Source organism: Aquarana catesbeiana, linkage group LG06 (assembly GCF_042186555.1).
Source record: "Aquarana catesbeiana isolate 2022-GZ linkage group LG06, ASM4218655v1, whole genome shotgun sequence".
Taxonomy (NCBI): domain Eukaryota; kingdom Metazoa; phylum Chordata; class Amphibia; order Anura; family Ranidae; genus Aquarana; species Aquarana catesbeiana.
Window position 1 is genome coordinate 293,527,434 of NC_133329.1, and position 25,286 is coordinate 293,552,719.

The following is a 25,286-nucleotide window of genomic DNA, read 5'->3' on the forward strand; positions in this document are numbered from 1 at the left end:
CACTGCTTGTAAAAGCAGTCTAGAGGCTAATTAGCCGCTAGGATTGCTTTTACATGAAAGCCGACCGCTGGCTGAAAAGAATGATACCAAGATGATACCTAAACCTGCAGGCATCATTCTGGTATAACCACTCAAAGTCGTGAATGGCGTACCTGAAGACAAAAAAATGGTTAACAATAAAGCACAGTAAACGGTAAGGTATAAAAAATTGCATACCTGAAAAGCAAACATGATAAAACATAATAACAATAAAACATTGCAGAATAGAATACAGTAAAAAAGAGCAGAACAATAGAGAGAGAATAGAGAGAGAGAGAACAATAAAACGACAACTATTTTTTTTTATTTTATATTTTTGTATGTGTTTTTTTTTTTTTTTTTTTTTTTTTACACTTTTTTTTGTAACTAACTTTTATAACTGTAACCGGTTCCAGGTTCGGGTCTCTCAAAATGCGATGGCATCTTGGGAGACCCTGTGAAAGTGTGCCTAGTCTGTGCAATGCTGTACCCTACGCTAATACTCAACTAGTGAATGGTAGCGTTCAAAACATTCACCAATGCAAAGACCAGGATTGTCAGGACAGGAGGGACAATAATAGTGGGTGTCACGCCTATATCCGCGCTTGCTGCAGACACGACATCTTTTTTGGGGGTTCGTTGGGTAGGGGTACTCGGGAGGACATAAAGAAAATGCCTCTCATGCAGCCGACTGCATTTGGTTGGGGATGTGAATGGGGGAAGTACGGGCGCTGCAGAAGCGGTGGGTTCCCAATTAGGATTGGCGAATGCAGCAGGAAGGGCACTATGGGCACGACGGGCCTGTGTTTGTCTTCTTGGTGGCAGCGGGACACTACTTGTGCTTGCCACCTCACCAGCTTGAACTGCACTTATGGGACTCGCCACGTCACCAAGTGTTACTGCAGTGCTGGTTTGACTACGACCGGGGTGTACTAGGCCGCTGGTGCTTGCCAGTTCACCAAAACGCTACCAAAAAAACTGTTAGCGATCGCAAGGATCAGGCCTGACTCTGCGAACGCTGCAGTTATGCATTTAGTGTTTTGTAAGTGTCAGTGATCGATCGATACTGCACTTGGGTGGGCTGGGCTGGGCCGGGCGGAGGGGCAAAACGCAGGTGCTAGCAGGTATCTGGGCTGATCCCGCTAACACTGCGTTTGTGGGAACCCTAAACTGCTGGGGACGCTAGTATAGATCTGATCGGATCAGATATTGATCCAATCAGATACTATACCACTAAGGGAGGCGTATGCTGCGTGCGTGGGTGTTAGCGGTACTGGCGCTAACCTGACACTGCTTGGGGCTGGTGCTTGCCAGTTCACCAAAACGCTACCAAAAAAACTGTTAGCGATCGCAGGGATCAGGCCTGACTCTGCGAACGCTGCAGTTATGCATTTAGTGTTTTGTAAGTGACAGTGATCGATCGATACTGCACTTGGGTGGGCCGGGCAGAGGGGAAAAACGCAGGTGCTAGCGGGTATCTGGGCTGATCCCGCTAACACTGCGTTTTTGGGAACCCTAAACTGCTGGGGACGCTAGTATAGATCTGATCGGATCAGATATTGATCCGTACAGATACTATACCACTAAGGAAGGCGTATGCTGCGTGCGTGGGTGTTAGCGGTACTGGCGCTAATCTGACGCTGCCTGGGGCGACGCATATCACCGCCGGGCGATCAGGGGGCTAAACTTTTATTCGGTAATAAACGGCGGGTGCCCTGACACTATAAAAAATAAACGAACTAACCAGCGTCACCCGTAACAGTTATACGGTGATCAGTGGTGAAAGGGTTAACTAGGGGGCAATCAAGGGGTTAAAACATTTATTAGGTAGTATATGGGGGTCCCTGTCGCTATAAAACGCTGACGGCAAACCTAAATATTTACCTCACTAACTAGCGTCACCAGCGACACTAATACAGCGATCAGAAAAATGATCGCTTAGTGACACTGGTGACAGGGGGTGATCAAGGGGTTAAAACTTTATTAGGGGGGGTTAGGGGGGTATCCTAGACCTAAAGGGGGCCTAACACTCACTGCCCTAACACTGTAACTGTCACAAACTGACACTATGCAGTAATCAGAAAAAAAAAAAAAAAATACTGCTAATGTCAGTTTGTGACAGGGGGGGGGGGTGATTGGGGGGGATCGGGGGGGGATCGGGGGTGTAAGGTATGCCTGGCATGTTCTACTGTGTGTGTTTGTGTTGTGTGCACTTACATGTCTTCTCTCCTCGGCGCTGGACGGAAACTGCCAGACCGAGGAGAGATGACATCACATCCTCTGCCTGTGTGAAACTACACACAGGCAGAGGAGGATTCCCATTGGCTGGGAGCGATCGCGAGGGGGGGGCCACGATCGGATGGTCTCCCCCTCGCCTCCCGACGCTCCCAGTCAGATGCCGACCGCCGCTGGCACCGGGGGGGGGTCCGATCGGACCCCCCGCCCGCGGGAGGCAGATCACGTATATATACGTGATTCTGCCTGCCCGTGCCACTCTGCCGACGTATATCTACGTTAGGCGGTCGGCAAGTGGTTAAGAGGTGTGGGACCAGTGACCGCTTATATTTATTTATATCTCCTTCTCCCCCATGAAACAAGACCACCCAAGGGTCTTTTATCACCTCTATTTCCGTAATTTTCTTAATTAGAGCAAGAATCTTCTTCCAGAAACTTTTTTTTTTAGGGCAGTTCCACCAAAGGTGGCCCATTGTTCCTACTTCTTGGCAGCCCTGCCAGCAGAGTGCCGAACCATTCTTCTGATATTTGCTTATTATCTCTGGTGTTATATAACTTCTACTTATGCATTTATAGTTCATTTCTGCCGTTCGTACGTCTATCGCTGAGTTAAAAATCATTTTCAAAATTTTTCTAAATGTGTTTATATCTTTCTTTGTGCCAAATTCCCTCTCCCATTTACCCATGAATGGCGGTATCTCCACTTTTTCTGTCATCATCAAAATTTTATATAATTTGGAAACTATATTTCTCGGGACTTCCATGTCACACAACCTTTCTATGTCTGTCAATTCTTCCCCAGACCTAATAGGATGTGGTAATTTGCTCACGAAGTGGTTCAATTGTAGATACCGCCACTCATCCATCAGCCGTGCCACCCTCTCGTGTCTAAGTTGTTGAAGTGTCATCATTTTACCATCTTTAATAATTTCTCTTAATTGTGTAATCCCCCAGAATGCTTCCTTTCCTCCTACAGTTTCCGTTCCCGGTGCGAAAAAGTTATTTTCTTTTAGTGCAAGTAAAGGTGAATTGTATTTCCCGTTTACTTTCTTATAGACCCCATCCCAAATTTTAAAAACATTTTGTGTAATTACGTGTGTGCTGTTGTCTAGAATTCTAAAAAGCGGAGGATTCCAAATAATGCTTCCCAATTGTGCTTTACTAAAAAATTTCTCTATTTTTACCCATCTTTTTAAATTTTCTCTCTTTGCCCATTCAACCAATCTTGACAAAACTACGGCTTTATAGTAGTTCTGGACATCTGGCACAGCCAGGCCGCCATTTGTTTTTCTTTGTTTTAGAATCTGGAAGGAGACTCTCGGTCTTCTATTTTTCCATATAAAATTCATTATTATCTTTTTTAGCTTTCTTAAGTAATATAGGGGGAGTGGTATTGGAGTCATCTGGAATTGATACATAATTTTAGGGAGTAGGACCATTTTGATGACATTAATGTGGCCTATCCATGAGAGGGGCTTACTGGCGAATCTTTTACAATCAAGTCTAACTACGTCAAGTAGAGGTAGATAATTTATGGTATATATCTTCTTAATTGAGTTAGCTAGTTTGATTCCCAAGTACCTTAATTCCTTGGTCCACCCAAAGCTAAACTCTTTTTTCAAGTTCTTTACTTCTGCCATGCTTAAGTTAATATTTAATATTTACGATTTTACCAAATCTATTTGAAAATTAGATACCTCTCCATATTTCCTTAGGGCTTTTACTAGCTTGGGCATAGATGTCGCTGGGTCCGTTTATATAGAACAGCACATCATCTGCGAATGCTGCGATTTTATGTTCATCCTCTCCCACCATAATACCTCTTATGTCGGGGTCTCTGCGTATTGTTGCCAAGAGAGGTTCCATAGTCAGGACAAAGAGCAACGGGGACAAGGGGCACCCCTGTCTTGTGCCGTTTTTCATCTCAAATGGTTGGGACGTTAAACCGTTCACTCTTATTACGGCGGTAGGATGGTGATACAGGGTTTTAATCCGTTGGATCATTTTAGGTCCTAGTCCCATAGTCTCCAGAGTCTGTATCATGAACCCCCAGTCTACTCTGTCAAAAGCCTTTTCGGCATCGATTGACAGAAGTAGCCCTGGGGGTCCACTCTCCTTTATCTTTTGCAACAGGAGTAGCGTCCTGACCCCGTTGTCTCTCCCTTCTCTTTTAGGGACGAACCCCACCTGGTCTGGGTTAACCAGGGAGTTCATTAACTCGTTTAACCTCTCTGCCAAGACCTTTGCATATAATTTTGTATCGGTGTTGAGCAGAGAGATAGGGCGGTAACTTGAACATAGCGTTTTCTCCTTGCCCTCCTTCAATATGATTGTAATGGAGGCCTTCAAAGCTTCTCTGCTCATCCCATAACTATCTGCCAGCCCATTCATGTAGTGACACAACCTAGGGACTAATATCTCTTTAAATTTTTTATAATAAAACAGTGTGAAGCAATCCGGGCCAGGACTCTTCCCAGGGGCTGCTCCTGCTAGTGCTTTTCTTATTTCCTCTTCAGAAATTGGCATTTCCAAGAGTTCCCTGACCGCATCTGTAATCTTAGGAAGCATCGCCTTCTTTAGATAGTTATTATTTCTCTCCCTCCTGTTGTTTAACTGGGTGTCTTGTTTGGAAACTGAATATAACTCCTGGTAGTAGTTCTTAAAGATATCCACTACCTTTCTGGATGAGTATTCCATGTGGCCGTCCTTAGTCTGGATTTTCTCTATAAAATTCCTAGCTTTCTTCTTTTGTACCATTCTCGCCAGGTGTTTACTTGATTTGTTACCCCATCGATATCGTTCCCTTACTATCTTACTGAATGTTACTCTTGATTCCTGCTCCATTGCCGTTTTCAACTCTGCCCTTTAATTACCACCTGTTGATATATCTCCCGAGAAGGGTGGCCCAGTTGTTTTTTATGCTTTTGTTCTAGCCTAGCTAAATCTACCGTTAGTTTTTGAATTTTCTCACGTCTATCTCTTTTCTTCCTCGCCCCCATCTCTATTAGGACCCCTCTTATGTAGGTTTTATGAGCTTCCCACAAGGTGGACCCCGACACATCCCCAGTATCGTTTACTGAGAAGTAATTCTCCAGTTCCTTTCTGATTCTCTTGTACCCCTCATCCTCCCGAATCAGTTCCTCATTTAAATGCCACTGTCCTAAGTAGCCCGGTCCTCCACCTATTATCATTTCCATAGTCAAGAGTGCATGGTCTGAAAAGGTAAAATCTCCTATCTTAGAGTCTAAGACCTCATCAATCTCCCTGTGTTCCACAAACCGTAATCAATCTGGGAGTATGACCCGTGCACAGGGGAATAAAACGTGTAGTCCCTTTTCCCTGGGTGTTGAACTCTCCATATATCAACCAACTGACAGGTGGATAGTTTTTGCTTTACCTCCTTCAGTTGTGCGTTGTTCTTCCCCTGGGCTCGGGCCGTACTGTCTAATCCCGGGTCCATACAGAAGTTAAGATCTCCCATCAATATCAAATGTCCTTTCCTAAACTCTATTAATTTCCCCAAGATATTCACAAAATATTTCATCGGATTTTTGTTAGGTGCGTAGATATTAGCCAGTGTATATTCCCCTTCATTCAGTCTGCCTCTAAGAAATAGGTATCTACCTTCGGGGTCTACCAATCTATCCTCCAGCACAAACCTTGTTCTCTTTGCAAAACCAATGGCTACACCCCGGGCTCTATTTGAAATGGTATCTCCTTGGTACCAAATCGGATATTCATTTGAAAACAATCTTAGTCTAGATTCGTGTGGACCCTTAGACCTATGAGGGTCTCGTACATGGTGGCCCTCTATTGGTCTCCATCTCCAAAGGTGGAGCTCTTGATGTGTCTTCCCCCCAGTCACCGCTGTCCCGGTAACCAGGTGGGCTAGCCGTCTCCTGATAGAACTTCCATCCCTACGGTTTTCTTCTCGTAATATTGTCTCTCCCCCCCCCACCCCCCCTCCCCCAACCCCCCTCCCCCAACCCCCCTCCCCCAACCCGGGACCCTCCTCGCCCCCATGTCATTTTACACCACCCCCACTCCTAGTTCTACCCATTGTTCATTGGACCAGGCCAGCAGCGAAGGAACCTGCAAGCCTAGTTTCCCACAGAATTCCTCCAACTCTCCCGGGAATCTCAGCCTGGCCGTTATACCATCTTTGCTTCCTAACAGGCAGGCTGGGAATCCCCCTGTATATTTTACATTTTGTTTTATCATTTGTTCCAAGAGGGGCTTAAGGTGACGTTTTCTCACCAATGTGTCTTTGGCTAAGTCAGCAAATACTTGGATCCTTGCTTCCTCATAATGAAGCGGGGTTTTCCTTCTTAATTTTACCCATATGTTTTCCTTATCCTCATAAAATCTAAACCTCACTATTATGTCTCGACTTCTTTCTGTTCGTCTAGTGTCAAATCTTCCTATCCGGTGTACCCGCTCGATTTTTGGGAAATCTTCACCTCCCAGTTCCAAGAGGGGGCTGAAGATTGCCGCTATGATCTTCCTCAAATCTTCTCCCCTCGTTTCCGGGACCCCTCGGATTCTCAGATTTTGTCTGCGGTTTCTATTTTCTTGGTCTTCTAACCTATAACATATTTTTATCTGGTTTTGTTGGGTAATTTTAATTTTTCTTTTAATTCAGAGAGTTCCCGCTCCGTTTCTCCATTATGTCTTCTGTTCTCTCAACTCTAGCCAATAAATTGCCTAGGTCTGTCCTCAACATGCTAATCTCCGATTTAATTGAGGTTTCAAGTGATTTGAACAATTCTGCGATTTCATTTTTCGAGGGGAGTTGTATCTCCTGCCTATGTTCTTCCAATCTAGTTGTTTCGAGAACATTCTCAGATGATAGATCAACTCTTGAGTGGTCGTGGTCTGGTCTCCCTTCCCATTCGGTCCCTTCTTCTTTTTATCTGCCATGGTTGACGTTTGGGCCTCCGGATAGGTGCTCCCCGGGCCAGGTATTGCTTAATTGTACTCCCAGCGGTGCTTCCAAAAGTGTTATCCTTAGGTGTCTTGGGTGCCCCCCCTTTCCCGGTTTTGGACGCAGTTCTACTCATAGTGTTTTCCATGTCCTGGGAATGGTAGATCTTTATCGCTGAGGCTTAGGGGGGTCTGTAGGTTTTTTTAAAGGTTCGTATGTTTAATCTATTTAATGTTCTCAGGGCTATCCACTTTAAGGTACCTTTTTCCCCTACTGCTTTACGGGTGTCTTAATTCCAGAATCTATTGCACCTAATCTATTCCCCCTTATTCCAACCAGCTTTCATATCTTACCACCGTGTACTGATTCTGACCTATATTTCTGGTAGGGGGCAAGATATATGTCCAATTTCCATACTCTGTTGTATAGAGGAAAGGCTCTCGTTGTCACTCCCAGCTTCACCACCTTACCTTTTTATAAAAGTTTAGTGCTCCACAATTCCCACCATAATTTGTTGCCAGTAAAGTGGTGTTACAACAGATGGTGCAAATATTCCAGGTGTAGCAATAGCAAGGCAAAAACAGTGGTAACAGCAATTTACAATAGTGTGGTAGCCATATAACATTAATGCCCAGCGTCTCATCCCACAGTTTCCACAATATCACTCATACCTTCCACCGACAGTATTCCCTTTTGCAAGAGGGTCCCTGTTTCTCTCTTACCTTTACAACTTAAAGCAGAGAGCGACTCTTACCACTGACCCTCCACTGTAGCACCTTTTGCCATCTGATATATCTGTCAGGTCTCCGCTTCGGGCGGCCTCCAATCCTCGTGTATTGCAGGCTCCGTTGTATGGCTCTGGGGGACGAGGCGTTCCCGATCAGGTCTTCACTGTCCCGCTGCCTGAGCCCAGAGGGAGGGGAGGCGCAGGGGACACCGGAGGGGGGGCCGAGGCCATTACACCGTTTGTCTTGCTGAGACCCCCGTGCTAAGCCCGGTTCTCATCGGGCTCCGGGGTGTTTAACCACAGCGATTGTCGCGCAGCACGGCTTTCCTCTCTTCCTCTCCCGAACCGCCCCATCCACTAGCTTTGCCGTACGAGAGAGACCGCCAGGACGCCCGCTAGCCAACACACCTCCAGCTCCTCCCTTCCCGTCTGACGTCTCACGACATGACACCGGCCCCTCTGTCTGCGCACAGCTAATCTACATACACATCCCATAATATCCAAGGCAGACAGATACAATAGAACATTGGAACACAGCCACACCCCAAACGACCCAGCAAATAGTACACAACAAAATGAGATAATATACAAATATATATATGTTGCACACAACATTCCAGTGTGGCTGTACAGTGAGTCCGATTAGTACAGATCAGACTGGATTTCTCAGTCACCCTGTGCCCCTATTAGAGACACAGGGTGACTTAGACATAGGAGGTGCATGGGGAGCTGAAACAAGGTTTTCCCAACCATCCCAAGGGATTCTGGGTTCCACGGGCCCCCTCCCAAAGTGACTCTGTCACAGTGCGGCTCTAGTAAGTAAATCTCTCCCCTTTCGGCAGCAGACTAACACAGGAGGAGACCCCAGACGGGTTGACTCCGAAGTTAGTCAGTAGTTCCAGTCCCCTATGCCTATGTCCCCTATGCCCCTATGCCTGTACCCACACAGTACCCCAAATAAATTGTCCCAAATATAGCATTACTCACGCAGCCAACCTCTGCCTCTCTCAAAGAACATATTTGCCGGTGGGGAGAGGCCTGGACTGGCCCTTCTCCCTGGAGTACTTTCAGCCACTGGAGAGAAGACAGGGTGGCTGGGCTCACTCCGTCATGCTGTTGGGGATCTGGGCCGACTGCCCAGCATCCCTGGGGTATACAAGTGGAGACTGAAGTCTCATCCACTTTTGGTAGGTGAAAATCCCCCAGTGCTTGCAAAGCATGGCTGACATCCTCCTGTTTCAGTGCCGCACCATTTTCTTCAGTGGAGACTGAAGTCCCATCCACTACCACAGGAACTCCCTCTTCTGTTAGTTGAGGACAGAGGCCAGCAGCACTCTGCTCTGTTGCCAGCTCTTCTGCTGCATGGGTGTCAGTGGAGACCACCGATATCAGCTCAAGCTGCAGTAGTGTGCAGAGGCCAGTAGCATTCTGCCCTGTTAACATTTCAGCTGAGGACATCATCCACTCCAGCTAACTGTTGGGGAGTGACCGCCACCTTCTCACCATGGGTCCCTAGAACTGCCGTAGGTGTGGGGTAGAGGTCTTGGACCTTCTGTCCGGTGGCCAGCACTTCAGCTGGAGGAGTCTCTTGTAACTCCACAGATACTGCTGTTGGTGCTGGGCAAAGCTCAGTGGAGTTTGGCCCTGATACCAGCTCTTCTGCTAGAGGCTTACCAGGTTGTTCTTCCTCAGCAGAAAAGTCTATCAAATTACCAATCTCTATAACTGGTGTCTGGGGATGGAGGTTCGCCATCTCCTGTACGTGGAACTCAGAAGATGCTATCGGTGCTGGGCAGAGGTTAGCAGAGCTCTGCCCTGTTGTCAGCACTTCAGCTTTGGGGATGGCAATCTCCAGATTTTCCACTGCCGATTCTCTGGCATGCTGCTGGACTGGCACACTCCTCCATCCAACCTCGTCTTGTGCAGAAACAGGTTCATCAAGGTTAGTCAGGTCTTGCTGCATTCGCCATAAGACCTCCGTGTCCATAGCTGCGGGGGCCGGTGGTCAAAGCACACTGTTACTATGCCACCTTGCCGAATCTTCAGCCAGGATTTAAGAGCTGTCTGCTGGTATTTCCTGATAGTCCCAGTCAAAGGGAGCCCAGCCCTGGCGCTAAGCAGAGTCTAGCAGCCGTCTGTAGGCAATCTACAGCTCCCATTCCTGAACGGCCAGAAACTCCAAATCCAGTACCCAGTGCACTTCTGAGACGTTCAGTAGCTCTTCTCTGAAATCCATGATTTTGTCCAACCACCACTCCAAATCACTCCCAAAGTTAGGGTCCCCGGTCAGCTTCACATATAACAGTCCCAGGCCGCCATAGCCAAAGCCTTCTGTTGGGCTGTCATCTGCTATCCAAGGGCATGCTTGGTATACATGCCACCGGAGGGCTCTGTAGCTCTCATCCAGCCGCATCTCTGGCCAGACCAGCCTGCTTAATTCTGCTGTCTGCTTCTTGTGCAGTTTTTCTCCCAAAAACAGTACCTGCAATCTATACTGCAACCAGTACCTTTCCTGGATGGAGGGGAGAACTTTTCCCTGGTGGTGCTACTCACGGACTAGTGTTTCCTTCCAGAGTTCACAGTGGATAGAATCATACCATCCCAGCCGGACCTGCTCTGACACTGGTCCTCTGTGCTGTATCTCTCGCAACCTCCTTCTGAATTCCTCTTCCATGGTGGCTGGTATCTGTGCCTCTCCTCCTCTCCTGCTAGCCGGACCTTGGATCCAGGTGCAGGTTTGGATGTCTGAGACTGCAGGAAGCATCCAACTGCTTGCCACCAATCTCACAGCTAATCTACATACGCATCCCATAATATCCAAGGCAGACGGACACAATAGAACATTGGAATACAACCACACCCCAAACGACCCAGCAAAGAGTACACAACAAAATGAGATAACATACAAATATTTATATATCACACACAGCATTCCAGTGTGGCTGTACAGTGAGTCTGATTAGTACAGATCAGACTGGATTTCTCAGTCACCCTGTGCCCCTATTAGAGACACAGGGTGACTTAGACATAGGAGGTGCATGGGGAGCTGAAACAAGGTTTTCCCAACCATCCCAAGGGATTCTGGGCTCCACGGGCCCCCTCCCAAAGTGACTCCTTCACAGTGCAGCTCTAGTATGAACAATAATAAAAACATAAGTAACGCACTCACAGAGTGTCCAGAAAGACAGCCATGTAAGATGTGCTTAGTGTCAGCTCAAGTTATCCAGGTCTGTGCTGCGGCCGACGTGAAGCAGTATCCTCCGTGGGTGGAGATGCAAAGATTCGCGAAGATACCAAGAGAACCTCTCGGTGACAGGAGCTGTCAGAACACTGTCTGGTCTGGAGGTGAGCTGGCCAGTTGAAATGTTCTTTGGAGGCAGGGCCACGCCTCCATCATCCTGCTTGTTTAAGCTATTCTCCGGGTTTAAATGAGAACCGCAATTTAACCTCAATGTACCCAGATGTGTAGGGGGAACTAGCGATTTGGTTAGACACAATATGTAATGTTAGAAAGGAGGCTTTAGTTTAAGAATCAATCAAAAACCGAGTCCAAAGAATAATAAAAAAGAAAACGGATTAAAGAATAAATTGAAAAAAGAAAAAAAAATCATGAACAGTGAATTAGATATCACAGGTTTTATGTATCAGGACATATTGCAAACATATGTGTTAAAAAAAATGTGTATATATATATATATATATATATATATATATATATATATATATATATATACACACACACACACACACAATACAATAAAGATGAAAAACTAAGGCTAAAAAATAAAATTTAAATGTTTGGTAGAAATGGTCCTAAATGAATGAGAAAAAAAAAAAAAAATATATATATATATATATATATATATATATATATATATATATATAATTATAAGAACCCACTGATAGACAGGACTGTGGAACGTTCATTGTAAAAATGACCTAGAATAAATGTATGTATTAGATATATATATCTTCGAAAGGCTGGAGGTATAATTGAATTGTGATAGAGGAACTTTGGTCCACATTGCAACACTTCTGTGTATGCCTCCTGGTTGATAGAAAACTGTTACCCTCCTTCTGTCAGCCAATGGCTTATCTCCCAATAACACGATGATGAGAGTAGCAAACCTCACATCCTCCTTAAAATATCAGTAGGAAAGGTCCAGGAAAACCTGGTGTTACTAACATTGGGTTCTAATTCACTCCTGACTACAGATATTTTATATCAGAATGTGGTTTGGGTGAGGCTCTACTGACTAGATTCCTTTATTCTTATTCTTCCACACACCTCCACTCCCATTATTATATATTTTTTTCTTTTCTTCTCTCCCCTCCTTATTAATTCCTTAATCTTTCTTTCCTTCAACTCTTTATCTTCTCTCCCTCGCCCCCCTCCTTCTGCCCTGACATCTACCTTTCCTAGTTCTTCCTCCAAATGTTTAACAATAAAAATTATTGCCTCACTTTGTGCTGTACAATTGTACAATTGTACAACATGACTTATGAAAAGAGTCAATACCCACAGGATCATGCTATATTTCTTTATTAAATTTGCATTTTTGCAAAGAACCTACATTTAGTCTTTTTCTTGTATGTTTCCTTGTAGATGTTTCTGTAAATCTGAATTGCAGTTGGGTTATTAAATTGTATGTTTTCATCACTGTAAAGCTTGTTGTATCTTCAGTATGTGCTGTTAAAATAAAGGACTAAAAAAATGCACATAAAGCAGTAATAGACATAGAAGTATATCATCAATGCACTCCAGAACATTAAAAGTGGTTGTAAAGTCAGAAGGTGTAAAAAAAACCTTCTGTGTGTACCAGCCCCCCTAATACCAGAGCGCCATCTTTATCCAGCGATGTGCATGAGTGCCTCGACCGTCCGGGACTCTCCCTCCTGATTGGCTATGACACAGCAGTGGCACCATTGGCTCCCACTGCTGTCAGCCAATCAGGAGAGAGAGGGGCGGGGTCGAACCACAGCTCCGTATCTGAATGGACACACATAGCTGCTGCTCTGCTCAGGTGCCCCCATAGCAAGCTGCTTGGTGTGGGGGCACTCGACAGGAGGGATGGGCTTTGAGGGACCCGAGAAGAGGAGGATTGTGGCTGCTCTGTGCAAAACCACTGCACAGAGCAGGTAAGTATGAAATATTTATTATCTTTAAAGAGAAAGACAAAAAGGAGACTTTAGTAATACTTTAAGTACAGCATCAGACAAATACAGTAGGCACATGATCAATAAAGTGGTTCTCAAGGCAGAAAGAGTTTTTTACCGTAATACATTCTATGCATTAAGGTAAAAAACCTTCTGCAAGCAGCTTCCCCCTCCAGCACCCCCTAAAGACTCACCTAAGCCCAATCTCGATCCAGCAATGTGCACATAATTGGAGGCTCTCTCTCTCTATTTTCATTGGCTCAGACAGAGCAGTGGGAGCCTTTGGCAATCACAGCCAGTGAGGAGGGAGCTGGGGGCAGGACCGAGCCACACTCTCTGTGTCTTTATGGACACACAGATCCAGCTCGGGAGCGAGCACACACAAGTGACTTGCTGTAAGGGCACTCGGCTGGGGGGAGAAGCCAGGAGTGCCTGCAGGGGACCAGAGAAGACCAGGATCTGGGCTGCTCTATTCAAATCCATTGCACAGAGCAGGTAAGTGTACTATGTTGTTTTTTTTTTAATATACAATCCCTTTTAAGTACAGCATTATCAGCGCCCCAGTTCATGAAAGGCTTATTTTATATGATGATCAGAATAATATGACTATATAAACACGTTTTATCTGAGCAAAGTCTTGAGCTTAGCACCCTCACTAGATCACCGTGAATACGTATTGTGGCTGGCCCAAAAAAACCTGTTCAGTCTACACAAACCTTTTGCCTTCAGTGGTGTACCCCTGTCTTAGAACAATCTGCTTTTTCCTCTTGAAATCAATACACAGAGGAATCAAGTTGTTGTCTATGGTTTTATGTTTATATCTTTTTATTACACTAATAGATGGTTATTTTAAAATTCTTTCCAAAGCAGAGTTTCTGAACATGTCATGCACCCCTAGTGGTATTGTTACCTGCAATACTCTGAAAAAAAACTGTATAATGTTTCAGTAATATGAAATCTTAACACAAAAAAGGTAGAAACCTCATATTTCTATATGTCTTTAGTATACCAGATCTGTTTGTGGAACAACTTTCTGGCTTATACAATAGGGCTGTCTTTGGAATTTGTGTTTTAAAAATACTCATATGTTTTGTTTGTTGAAATAGATATAATTCACATATTGCTTTCTATAATGATTTCTCACCAGTAATATTTTTTTCAGCCTATTCTAGAATCTGGAGCTGTAGAGCTACTGTGTAGTTTGACTTTAAGTGAGAATCCTGCCCTGCGTGTCAATGGCATCTGGGCTTTAATGGTAAGTATTTTTCTGCTAATATGATAATCTATTAATTGATAACATCTTCATAACACTTTTTTCCATTTTACAGAACATGGCATTTCAAGCTGACCAGAAGATAAAATCCGACATTTTAAGAGGTCTAAGCACAGAGCAGTTGTTTCGACTATTGTCTGATTCTGATGTGAATGTATTGATGAAAACACTGGGACTTCTCAGAAACTTGTTGTCTACAAGGCCAGTAAGTAATGTATGAACAATTGCTGATCCCCAACAAAAAAAAAAACATGATCAAAACCTTCCCATATGCAATTTAATATTTCCAGGTGACAAAAGTCACTGGGACAAATTTTTCCAGCAGGGAGACAGATAGCAATAAAATGTGACTAGGTGTACAAGGAGGAAAGCACCAAAAGAAGAACATATTTTATTTAGACAAAAAAGCTAAGGGGGGGGGGGGTCAAAGAATCTCCCTTTATCAGGGCTTGGTACTGCACAAAGGGTGTACTGGATGAAATAATTGGAGGGATTGTAAAAGTTCATTTGTATGATCACTCCAGATGCATACATCATATGTATGTATGTATACGTATCTGTACCAGATGCAGTCATACTAATTTATATATTCTGCTTTTGACATGGAATCCAATCCTTCTGCTTTTGGAATGTATATCTTCAGCTTCTGGCGCTTTGCTCCTTGCACACTCAGTCTCTGCTTGAGTAAAGAACATTAACCGCCATACCTGGGAGAGCTGCCTGAGTACTGCTTTATAGAATCCAGTGCCCCATGCTTTTCTTCTACTTCCCAAGCAATACAATTGTGACAGGGGTGTTAACAAGAGGGCTTTTTATCAGCTGGAACTTGGTGGAACTCATTTCCACCATCTCTGGCTCAGGCCCTCTGCTGCCTGCTCACCACTACCACTTGTAAACACAGAAGTCCAGCTTCTGTGTTTACAAGTGACAGCTTGATTCTCAATGGCTCCCATAGATCTGATCTTCTGAATGGCTCTCACTGAGTACAGGATGGGGACAAGGGAGATGTAGGTGCCCGGGGTGCAATGAGGATGCAGACACCCCCAATAGATGATCTCCCTGCAAGCGAGAGAAGTGGAGCCACCTACAGTGTGTGGGGAGGTACTAGAGCCGGCTGAGTGCTTCAACTTAACACAGCAACAAAAGTAAGGTGGAAGATGGTGGAGCTTTTAAGGAAGGGGGAGAATATGGAGGCAGTAGAGGAGGTTGCATGCAGAGGTCAGAGCTGAAGAGGGGTGAAAGTGAGATGTGGATGGGGAATGCAGAAGTTAGCAGCTGTGGAAGAAGGATGAGTCCTGCAGTGTGTGTGTGTGTGTGTGTGTGTGTGTGTGTGTGCGCCGCACCCCTGTACTCTACATTCTGTATGCAGCACAACCTTGAACTCTGCGCTCTGTTACAACCCCCCCAACTCTGCACATAAATGCACTCCTGGTATTTAATCCTCTTTTAAGACCCTCCCACTGTTAGTGAAATTTGACCACACCCACTATTTGATGCAGTTTGGAAGGTGTGTGTGGGGGGGGGGGGAGTGGCTCGTGGTTGTGTTCCCGAAAAAAAAGCCCTTGTTAACACTATCCAAAAGTTTTGGTTTTATTTATATTCCTATCAAATTATTGATGTGAAAAACAGTGCCACAAGTGTATAATGGTTTAGCAAGATAAGTATGTTTTCTTTTTTTTATCAAAACAGAATTTTTTTACTATTTGTTTAAAATAAAGAAGGGCTAAGGAACATGCATACCTGTGTGAATTGCTTCATTGCTGATACTTTGCTGAGCTTTTCGTCAGCCAACTCTGCCTTATCTGGCAGTGCTACAGACAGACTCCCATGGAGTAGATGCAGTCACTCATGACAACTGGAAAATTAACTCTAGTAGAAAATATTAAAATTTATTTGCACATTACAACAGATATGGTGATTTGAGACAATTTTCTAAGGCAGGCAATAGATGATGCGATTTTGGTTTCAGGAAAGAAAATTGCTCTATTCCCCATCAACAGTGAGTGTTGATGGGGGAATCCCTCCCATGGAGCTATTGTGATGTCCCAGTGGGTGGGTTGTGGGGAGCTGTCCCTCCCATGAGAACACAGTGATATTACATTTAAAAATCCAATATGCTGGTTGTACCCAAGCCGATCGGTGGATCGACTTGGGAACAATCAGCCTTCCCATTGGTAGTGCAAATTTTGGCCGGTCCCTGCTAGATTCGAACCATCTATGGCTGTCTTAAAGCTAGCACAAGCCCACAGTCCACTACACAGATGCTTTCCCACCAAAGTCCTTCCATTATCAGTAGTGTCTGAATTGTACTAGACAGTCAGTCATCTTGTCATTTGAAATTATTTTGATATATGAGAACAAATGTGGCAGGTGTCCTCAGCTGTTAATGGTGTTCATGATTAGTGAGTCTACTTTCCACGGAAATTAGCATTATTAAGGTGACATCCACACCGGCAAATTTAGGCCAGTGCAAATTGTAGCAGCAGGAATGAGATTCCTGCTGCAATTTTGAGAGGCTAGGTGCGTCCGTTGGCCCATTTCACTATAATGACAGGTTGCCAGCAACTGCAGCTATTCGCTGCTGTCCTCATAGCCAGCGATCACTGTAGTTATTTGCTGGCTGTGCAGAAATCCACGAATAGCTGCGGCTGCTCAGAGCCACAGCAGGAATCCTGTCGCTACAATTCCCACTGGCCTAAATGGCCTTTGTGAATGTAGCCTTAATCTGTAGATATTGAGCTAATTTAGAGCCGATATTAGTAGGCAGTTCCCAATCATATTGAGGGAACTGTTCTAGCTACAGTGTTACTCATTCAAACAATAACTAAAGGTCTAATTTTTTCTTTGTGATATTACATTACCACTTCTGTTTTCATAGCATCCTAATGATCAAATTCTAGAGCCTAGAGGTCTCTCAACTCATTGATATAATTGATATAATCAACATGTTTTAAATATTAACTGCTAGTTTGTATAACATCTATTGTATGTATAGTTACCTGACTACATAATTAAATGTCAGCGTTTGATCAAGAATTGCTGTATTGCCAAGTGGTTTTTTTACAATATGTGTGTTCTAATTATCCTAGAATTTATTCTTTATTTCACCTAGCGCAACCCGTGTTTCCTGCCTACAGGCTGTTGGTAACATTATTCCTCTCTTCTTTGTCCTCTATGTGCACGTTAGCACATAGACCAGATAATGAGCACACATGGGAAGCAGATCATGCAAGCAGTGACCTTCATCCTTGAAGGGGAACATAACATAGAGGTCAAGGAACAGGTATGATATTACTGGTTCAGCGCCAGCAATACCTGTGCTGCACTCAACCGTTTTTTGGGGTTTTTTTAGAAGCGTGAAACATGGTACACTGTAATGAGTGATTTTCTGCTTAATCTCCCTGACATGGGTTAACAGCTTAGCAGTACTGTAGGGAATGAATATTTTACTAGCACAAGCAAGATATGCATAACACATTTTATTCTTATCGATTTTCTGTAGAGCCCAGTCCTTTACAATAAATGTATTACATCAGCTATTCTTTGGCTCCAGTATGCTGTATTGTAAATGCACTTTCCTAGCACATGTTCATGTATATTAGCCTAAAACTCTCATTGGGATACAGGCTTTTTATTTCCAGTAATGGCTTCATGTGCTGGTTTGTCAGCTGATTACTTTGTACTATTACTGGTTACATAATAATTGAACCTCTAACATGCAAAATTGATATTGTCTAAAAGTGCACAACTAGTATTATAAGTTCACAGGTAGTTTGTAGTAATTAGTGATGAGCTCAGGGGTGTTCAGATACAAGTCAGAACCCATCTGAGCTATTCTGCCGGGAAGCTGTCAAAGCCAACAGCCAACCATCGATGGTGGAGGCAATTTCTGCCCTGCAACTACACATATCAAAGGGGCATGTATACATTAGGCTGCAGCTCGAGGAATGCCTCCACCACCTTTGATTGGCTGACAGATTTGACAAACCTCCCTACAGGATAGCTCAGGCGAGTTCAGACTCTGAACGTGTCTGAGCTCATCACTAAATGCAGGAATACGCCCACCAATGTTGGAATTTGCTATCTGCACCATCTTTCCACACATTTTCCTCTTTTCCTTTTTTCTGTTTATTAACAATGGAAGGCTTAAAGCAGGGGTCTCCAAACTATGGCCCTCCAGTTGTTCAGGAACTTCCCATCATGCCTAGTCATGTCTGTGAATGTCAGGCGTTTTGCAATGTCTCATGGGATGCGTAGTTCCGCAACAGCTGGAGGGCTGTAGTTTGGAGATCCCTAGTTTAAAGTTTAAGGTTTAAGTTTAGTTTGTGTTTAGTGAGTTAAAAAAAAAAAATCAGCATCACTGTGTAAAAGAAGCAGTTTAATATTTACCTTTCTGATGTGTTGTCTATTAATATTTACTTTCTTAAGGGGCTCTAGACACCACTACTTTTTCAATGCTTCTTGTTGTGTCAGCGTGCACCTAAAAGTGTTGGATATTATTTGCCACCAGATCTCTTCAAGAGGGTCTGCCAGTAAGGCAAGTATTAAGATGCTTCTTTTACAGGGTGATGCTGGTTTATTTTTTTTATCTTGGCAACAAGAAAACTTAATCTTATTTGCCATAGTAGATTAGCCACTGTAGACAAGGTCGATTTACTTTCCACAATTCCTTAGCTTGGCTGCTTAACACCCGTTAAAACAAGATGCAGTAAAACCTTGGATGGCGAGCATAATTAGTTCCGGAAACATGCTTGTAATCCAAAGCACTTATATATCAATGCAAATTTCCCCATAAGAAATAATGTAAACTCAGACAATTCATTCCACAACCATTTATTCATAAGTCCTTCAGTTTTTTGTCCATATAAAAAGCAATAGGATAGGTTGTGTAACCATAAAATGTCCATCCACAAATGGCAGCCTCCATAAGGGGATTAGAAGCAAAATCCAGCAGGAGCTACAGTGTATAAAAGAGAAGAGAGGCGCCTCTAAGTGTAGCAGTATGGTTACATTTAATGAGGGTACAACATTTAGCAACTCAAACGGTTGTTGATTAAAAGAGGCACATCTAAGTATGCAGGCATCCGTGGAAAAGCTGTATGGACCGTCCTCCGCACCACCGGCTCTTACCGCTGTCAGTCTGCAATCTTGACCAGGAAGACTACCCTGCAGTAGAGCGTTTTGAAAGCAAGGCGCGCAGCGTGGAAGGGATGACGTTGATAGTAGTGTGGGGGGCGGTTTATGTAGACAGCTTTACCCCAGGTGCCTGCATACTTAGATGTGCCTGTTTTAATCATCAACCATGTGACTTGCTAAAGGTCTGTATTGCTGAAATTCCAAGCAATGTGAAGCTGCTGAGCAATTGACTTTCTATAACGTTTGGAGCTAGTGACAGAATCACCCGTTTCAGTAACTACTCGTGTTATCCAATGCTGTTGGTAATGATCAGGGCACACCAGCAATTTGTAGCTGCATAGAGAAGCACTATAGCCTTTTACAACAGCAACCCTATAGCTAGATACAAATCGCATGAGAAAGTAAGCAGAGATTTTTGTGGCTGCTGCAACGTTGCTATTGTGATATGATCCATAGGCCTCATTCACACAGGGTGTATCAATGTAGGCCCCATGTGAGGGCCGTGTTTACTCGCATGGAGATGCATAGGTGTTCCATATATCCCCATGCAGGCAGTCCCGGTCATGTCAATTGGTTTTCAGAAGCTGCATGGATACAGACGCTGCTTCCAATCTGACATTCATGTAGTTGCGTTTGAAGCCATGCACCTGGATTGATGTCAGATTGGAAACCACAACTGTGCAGCTGCTGCATCCCAATTGACCTCAAAGGTACTGCCTACATGGGGATGCTTGGAACACCCATGCATCCCTGTGCAGGTAAACACGGCTCTCATATGGGGCATGCATTGATATACCCAGTGTGAAAGCAGCCATTACATAGTTCACGCTACCTCTGTGGATATCCTTAAAATGAGAACGATTGGTGGGACTTCAGGGCAGATTTGGGAATCACTGAGTTATATAATGCCATCATTTCATGCTTCTGATACACATGAGAGAGTAACACACAAAATGTTTCCTTTTGACAAATACAGTGCAGTCTAATATCGAACACATATACACATAACACATATACTTTAGTTAAAAGAGCAGACTCCTGCCCATACAAGTTTACAGCCTGAAAATCTAGCAGGTATATCATAGAGCCTGGGTTACAACTCAAGAGCTGTGTATGGAGCAAATATCTCTGTTCAAATAGAATACAGTTGTGCTCATAAGTTTACATACCCTTGCAGAATTTATGACTTCTTGGGCATTTTTCAGAAAATATGAATGATAACACAAAAACATTTTTTTCACTCATGGTAAGTGTTTGGCTGAAGCCATTTATTATCAGTCAACTGTGTTTACTCTTTTTAAATCATAATCACAACAGAAACTACCCAAATGACCCTGATCAAAAGTTTACATACCCTGATGATTTTGGCCTGATAACATGCACACGAGTTTACACAAAGGGGTTTGAATGGCTATTAAAGGTAACCATCCTCACCTGTGATCTGTTTGCGTGGAATTAGTGGGTGTGCATAAAAGGTCAATGAGTTTCTGGATTTCTGACAGATCCCTTGTATCTTTCATCTAGTGCTGCACTGATGTTTCTGGATACTGAGTCATGGGGAAAGTAAAATAATTGTCAAAGGATCTGCGGGAAAAGGTAGTTGAACTGTATAAAACAGGAAAGGGATATTAAAAAATATCCAAGGAATTGAGGATACCAATAAGCAGTGTTCAAACTCTAATCAAGAAGTGGAAAATGAGGGGTTCTGTTGAAACCAAACCACGGTCAGGTAGACCAACTAAAGGTTTGGGATGCAAAGAAAAACCCACAAATAACTTCAGGTGAAATACAGGACTCTCTGAAAACATGTGGTGTGGCTGTTTCAAGATGCACAATAAGGAAGCACTTGAAGAAATTTGGGCTACATGGTTGAGTCGCCAGAAGAAAGCAATTACTACGCAAATGCAACAAAGTATCCCGCTTACAATACACCAAACAGCACAGAGACAAGCCTCAAACTTTCTGGCACAAAGTTATTTGGAGTGATGAGACCAAAATTTAGCTTGTTGGCCACAACCATAAACACTACATTTGGAGAGGAGTCAACAAAGCCTATGATGAAAGTTACACCATTCCTACTGTGAAACACGAAGGTGGATTGCTGATGTTTTGGGCATGGGTGAGCTACAAAGGCACAGGAAATGTGGTCAAAATTGATGGCAGGATGAATGCAGTATGTTATGAAAAAATACTGGAGGAACATTTCCATTCATCAGCCAGGAAGCGGCGCATGGGACGTACTTGGACATTCCAACATGACAATGATCCAAAACACAAGGCCAAGTCGACCTGTCATTGGCTACGGCAGAATAAAGTGAAGGTTCTGAAGTGGCCATCTCAGTCTCCTGACCTCACTATCATTGAGCCACTCTGGGGAGATCTCAAACATGCAGTTCATGCAAGACAGCCCAAGAATTTACAGAAACTGGAGGCTTTTTGCCAAGAGGAATTGGCAGCTTTACCATCTGAGAAGATAAAGAGCCTCATCCACAAATACCAAAAAAGACTTCAAGCTGTCATTGATGTTAAAAGGGGGCAATACATGGTATTAAGAACTGGGGTATGTAAACTTTGGATCAGAGTCATTTGGGTAGTTTCTGTTGTGATTATGATTTTAAAAGTGTAAACACAGTTGATTGATAATAAATGTCTTCAGCCAAACACTAACCATGATTGAAAGAAAAGTTTTTGTTTTATCATTCATATTCTCTGAAAAATGGCCAAGGAATCGTAAATTCTACCAGGGTATGTAAACTTATGAGCACAAATGTATATGAATGTAATCAGCCGAATATATACCTATAATTATGATTGTTATTATAAGCAAATCTGTGGAGGCCTTAAAATATCAAATCAAAATTTGCAGTTAAATACAGAAACATAGATGTTGAGTTTGGGTCCACCTCTCCCATTTCCTACATTTTATTGTTCAGTAAGGCCACCCATCAAGGTAATAAACCATTGGTGAGTTGAGGTTAGGAGACGTTACTTCCTAAAGTCTGTGTTTAGTTCTAGGTGTCTGTGCTTTTGGTTTTGCAAACTTAGAATCAAAGTTATAATTAAGATCACCCTCCATATGCTCTCCTAGCTTTCTTGTTAATTTTTTTCTTTACAACTACTTACTTTAAAATGGACCATTCTGTATCAGAATGTGGCCTACCAGCTGTCAGCACTGCTTTGCCTGTGTAGGAGCCCATAATATAGGTGGTTAAGCTACCGTCTCTCTGCTAGGTTGTATATCTACTATCTCAAATCTTTAAATGCCAAAAGGCAACAATTTGGTGACAGATGTGTAATAGGTTAAGTTTTATATGTCTTCTAGACACTTTGTATACTCGCTAACATAGCAGATGGTACTTCAGCAAAAGACCTTATCATGACGAATGATGATATTTTACAGAAGATCAAGTATTATGTGGTAAGTCACAAACCTGTTTCTTGGCACCATTTTGGCAATGTTATCTGTCATTTCTTTAAAGTTGATTTAAGAACGGGGTAAACAAATATTTAAAGTGTATGTAAACCCCAACACTAAACTTTTATTTGCTCCCTTTTGCCTTGTTAATTGTACCATTGAACTAATTTTGTTATATTTACTGTATATTTGATTAGTGCAAAAAACCTGTTGCCCCTGCCAGAAATCATGTGAACTGATAACTTACTATGCTTTCTGCTTCTGCTATCTTTTATCAGTTGTTATTGTTCCCTGCTCCCTCTGTGGATTGTAGAACACCTTCACCCTATGTTATGGAGGAGAGTTGAGGGACAGATGTTCTGTAGTCCTGTTCTAGAGTAAAGATGGTCCTTCTCTGTAAATACAGTATGGTTGGAGTGGGTTTTCACTCTAGGACAGAAAGAGTTCCTGGCAGGACCACCAGGTGAAAAAGATAACAATTGCAACCACCACTGGCAAGCTGCAATATATAAAAATATTTTTCACGGATTTAGATACGCTTTAAGCCATATTTGTTGTGTCTTTGTTACAGTTCTACCATTGCATGCTCACAATTTCTTTTCTGTCCACTTCCAAGGCAAGCACTGTGTGAGTTATAGGTATTTAATTTGCAAGATAAAATCATTGTTCAATTTCCTAACAGCTACACATATGTATAGCATGAGCTATATAATGGTGCTGATAATCCAAGTATAGCTGCACATGCTTTAATGAATTCTGGGTAACAGCAGGAGTCTGAATTTCCCTATATGAAATACACCCCTTTTAATGGCAATAAGTGAAGCAAAAGTATTAGAATGAAAGCCAGAAAGCTAGCATTCTCAAAGATGAATTCAGTAATTGCAGTCTCCATCTTTCATGATAGTATCTTTTTAATCCCATAGGGGTTGCAGAGGAATAAGGCTGATCAGTTCGGCGTATCTAGTTTTTGCATTGACTTACTCTGAACTTCAGATTCCAGGGTGTTCCAAGACCAGGCAGAAGTTTTAATCTTGCTTGTGTGTTCATGGTGTGGCCCAGGTCCTCTTCCCTGTTGAAGTACCCTGCCTGTAAAGGCTAGCACACACGGGCCGAATGTTGGCATTTCGGTTGGCTTCTGTCAAAGGGGCATGACGGAAAAAGGTCTGCCAATTGACCAATGGCTGAGAGTGCTGGCCGGAGTGTTCTGGCAGAGGGGTCGCCCCTCTGTCAAAACACAATAGAACCACAGGGGGGATCGCTTTACTAACATCACTTAGTTAGTACAGTCCTGCTGGATTGAACTAAGAAAAACTACTAGTGTGTACTATGCTTAAGAGTTCGTTCATATAACATTTCCTAACAACTTTAACCTGTACCTCTCGGTGTAAAAGACAAGTTGTTTTATGCTGAGTTGCTGTGGCAATGTTGTATTCCTCATCATGTGATTAACAGCAAGTCCATCAGAAAAACCTAATTTTTACTGCTTGCACCCACAACCTTGTTCTTGTGTGCAGTATCTACAGTTTAAGATCACGGGTATGTGTAATAATTTAGAATGATCCGGAAACTAAAAAAAATAAATAAATTCACTCCTGCTTACTGCCACAGACCAGTTTAGGGTGTATTCACATCTGCAAATGTACCCAACAGAGATTACATGGAGAACACCAGAGGCATTTCCCAGCGATTTACATGCAAGTTACCACGATTAGCTGCAGGAGACAGCAGCCTCCCATTGCTTTAAACAGGGTTGCTCCCGCAGCTAACCGCTGGGAATCCCTGCTGGGGTTCTCACATGTAATCAGTGTTGGGTGCAGGTGTTGCTGCACTTTTAGAGCCCACTAAACAGCAGCCACTTTACATCACTTATGACCTGGATCCTAAGGAGCTAAAACTCCTTTGCAAAAATGAGATTTTGCTAATGCAGTTGAAGAAAGTACTTGGTTCTTTGGAAGGTAATACTATGACTTTATATTTCAAGGTGCTCATCTGCATTCTTGCAACCTAACAGCAATAAAAATCTGGATGGTGCAGAAGGATGATATCTGCTAATAGTAAAGCTATCACCAATAACCAATACCCTTCCATCTAAAACATCAACTTAATATGGCGTCCATGAAAACAACAAACATGAGTAGGAAGTCATGACTGAACCCAACCCCTAACTTGGGGTACATTTACACCAGATGGGGTGGGGCTGCGTTGGGCAGCTATTCCAGCACAGTCCCACCACATGACAAGGCAAAATGCTTTGCCTCCTTATCTGCTCAGTTCACACCTCTGTGTTGCGGTAGTGTGCAGGCGGTGTGTGCTGAATAAAAGTACTTATATTACTATATTATATATACTTATTCTTATTCTTGTGAAGTACTTATTCTTAGCACAGCACGATGCAAGCCAA

General features: G+C 43.3%; 1 protein-coding gene across 7 annotated transcripts in view; it reads left to right on the forward strand.

Annotated features, from left to right (window-relative positions):
* ARMC8 (armadillo repeat containing 8) overlaps nt 1-25,286 on the forward strand; it is a 229,174-nt gene that overhangs the window by 186,384 nt on the left and 17,504 nt on the right. For all 7 annotated transcript variants that reach the window (XM_073633455.1, XM_073633458.1, XM_073633460.1 and 4 more), the window contains 4 exons: nt 14,224-14,316; nt 14,390-14,539; nt 17,522-17,617; nt 22,793-22,888. In XM_073633455.1, coding sequence (XP_073489556.1) covers nt 14,224-14,316; nt 14,390-14,539; nt 17,522-17,617; nt 22,793-22,888 — 435 coding nt within the window. The remainder of the gene's footprint in view (nt 1-14,223; nt 14,317-14,389; nt 14,540-17,521; nt 17,618-22,792; nt 22,889-25,286) is intronic.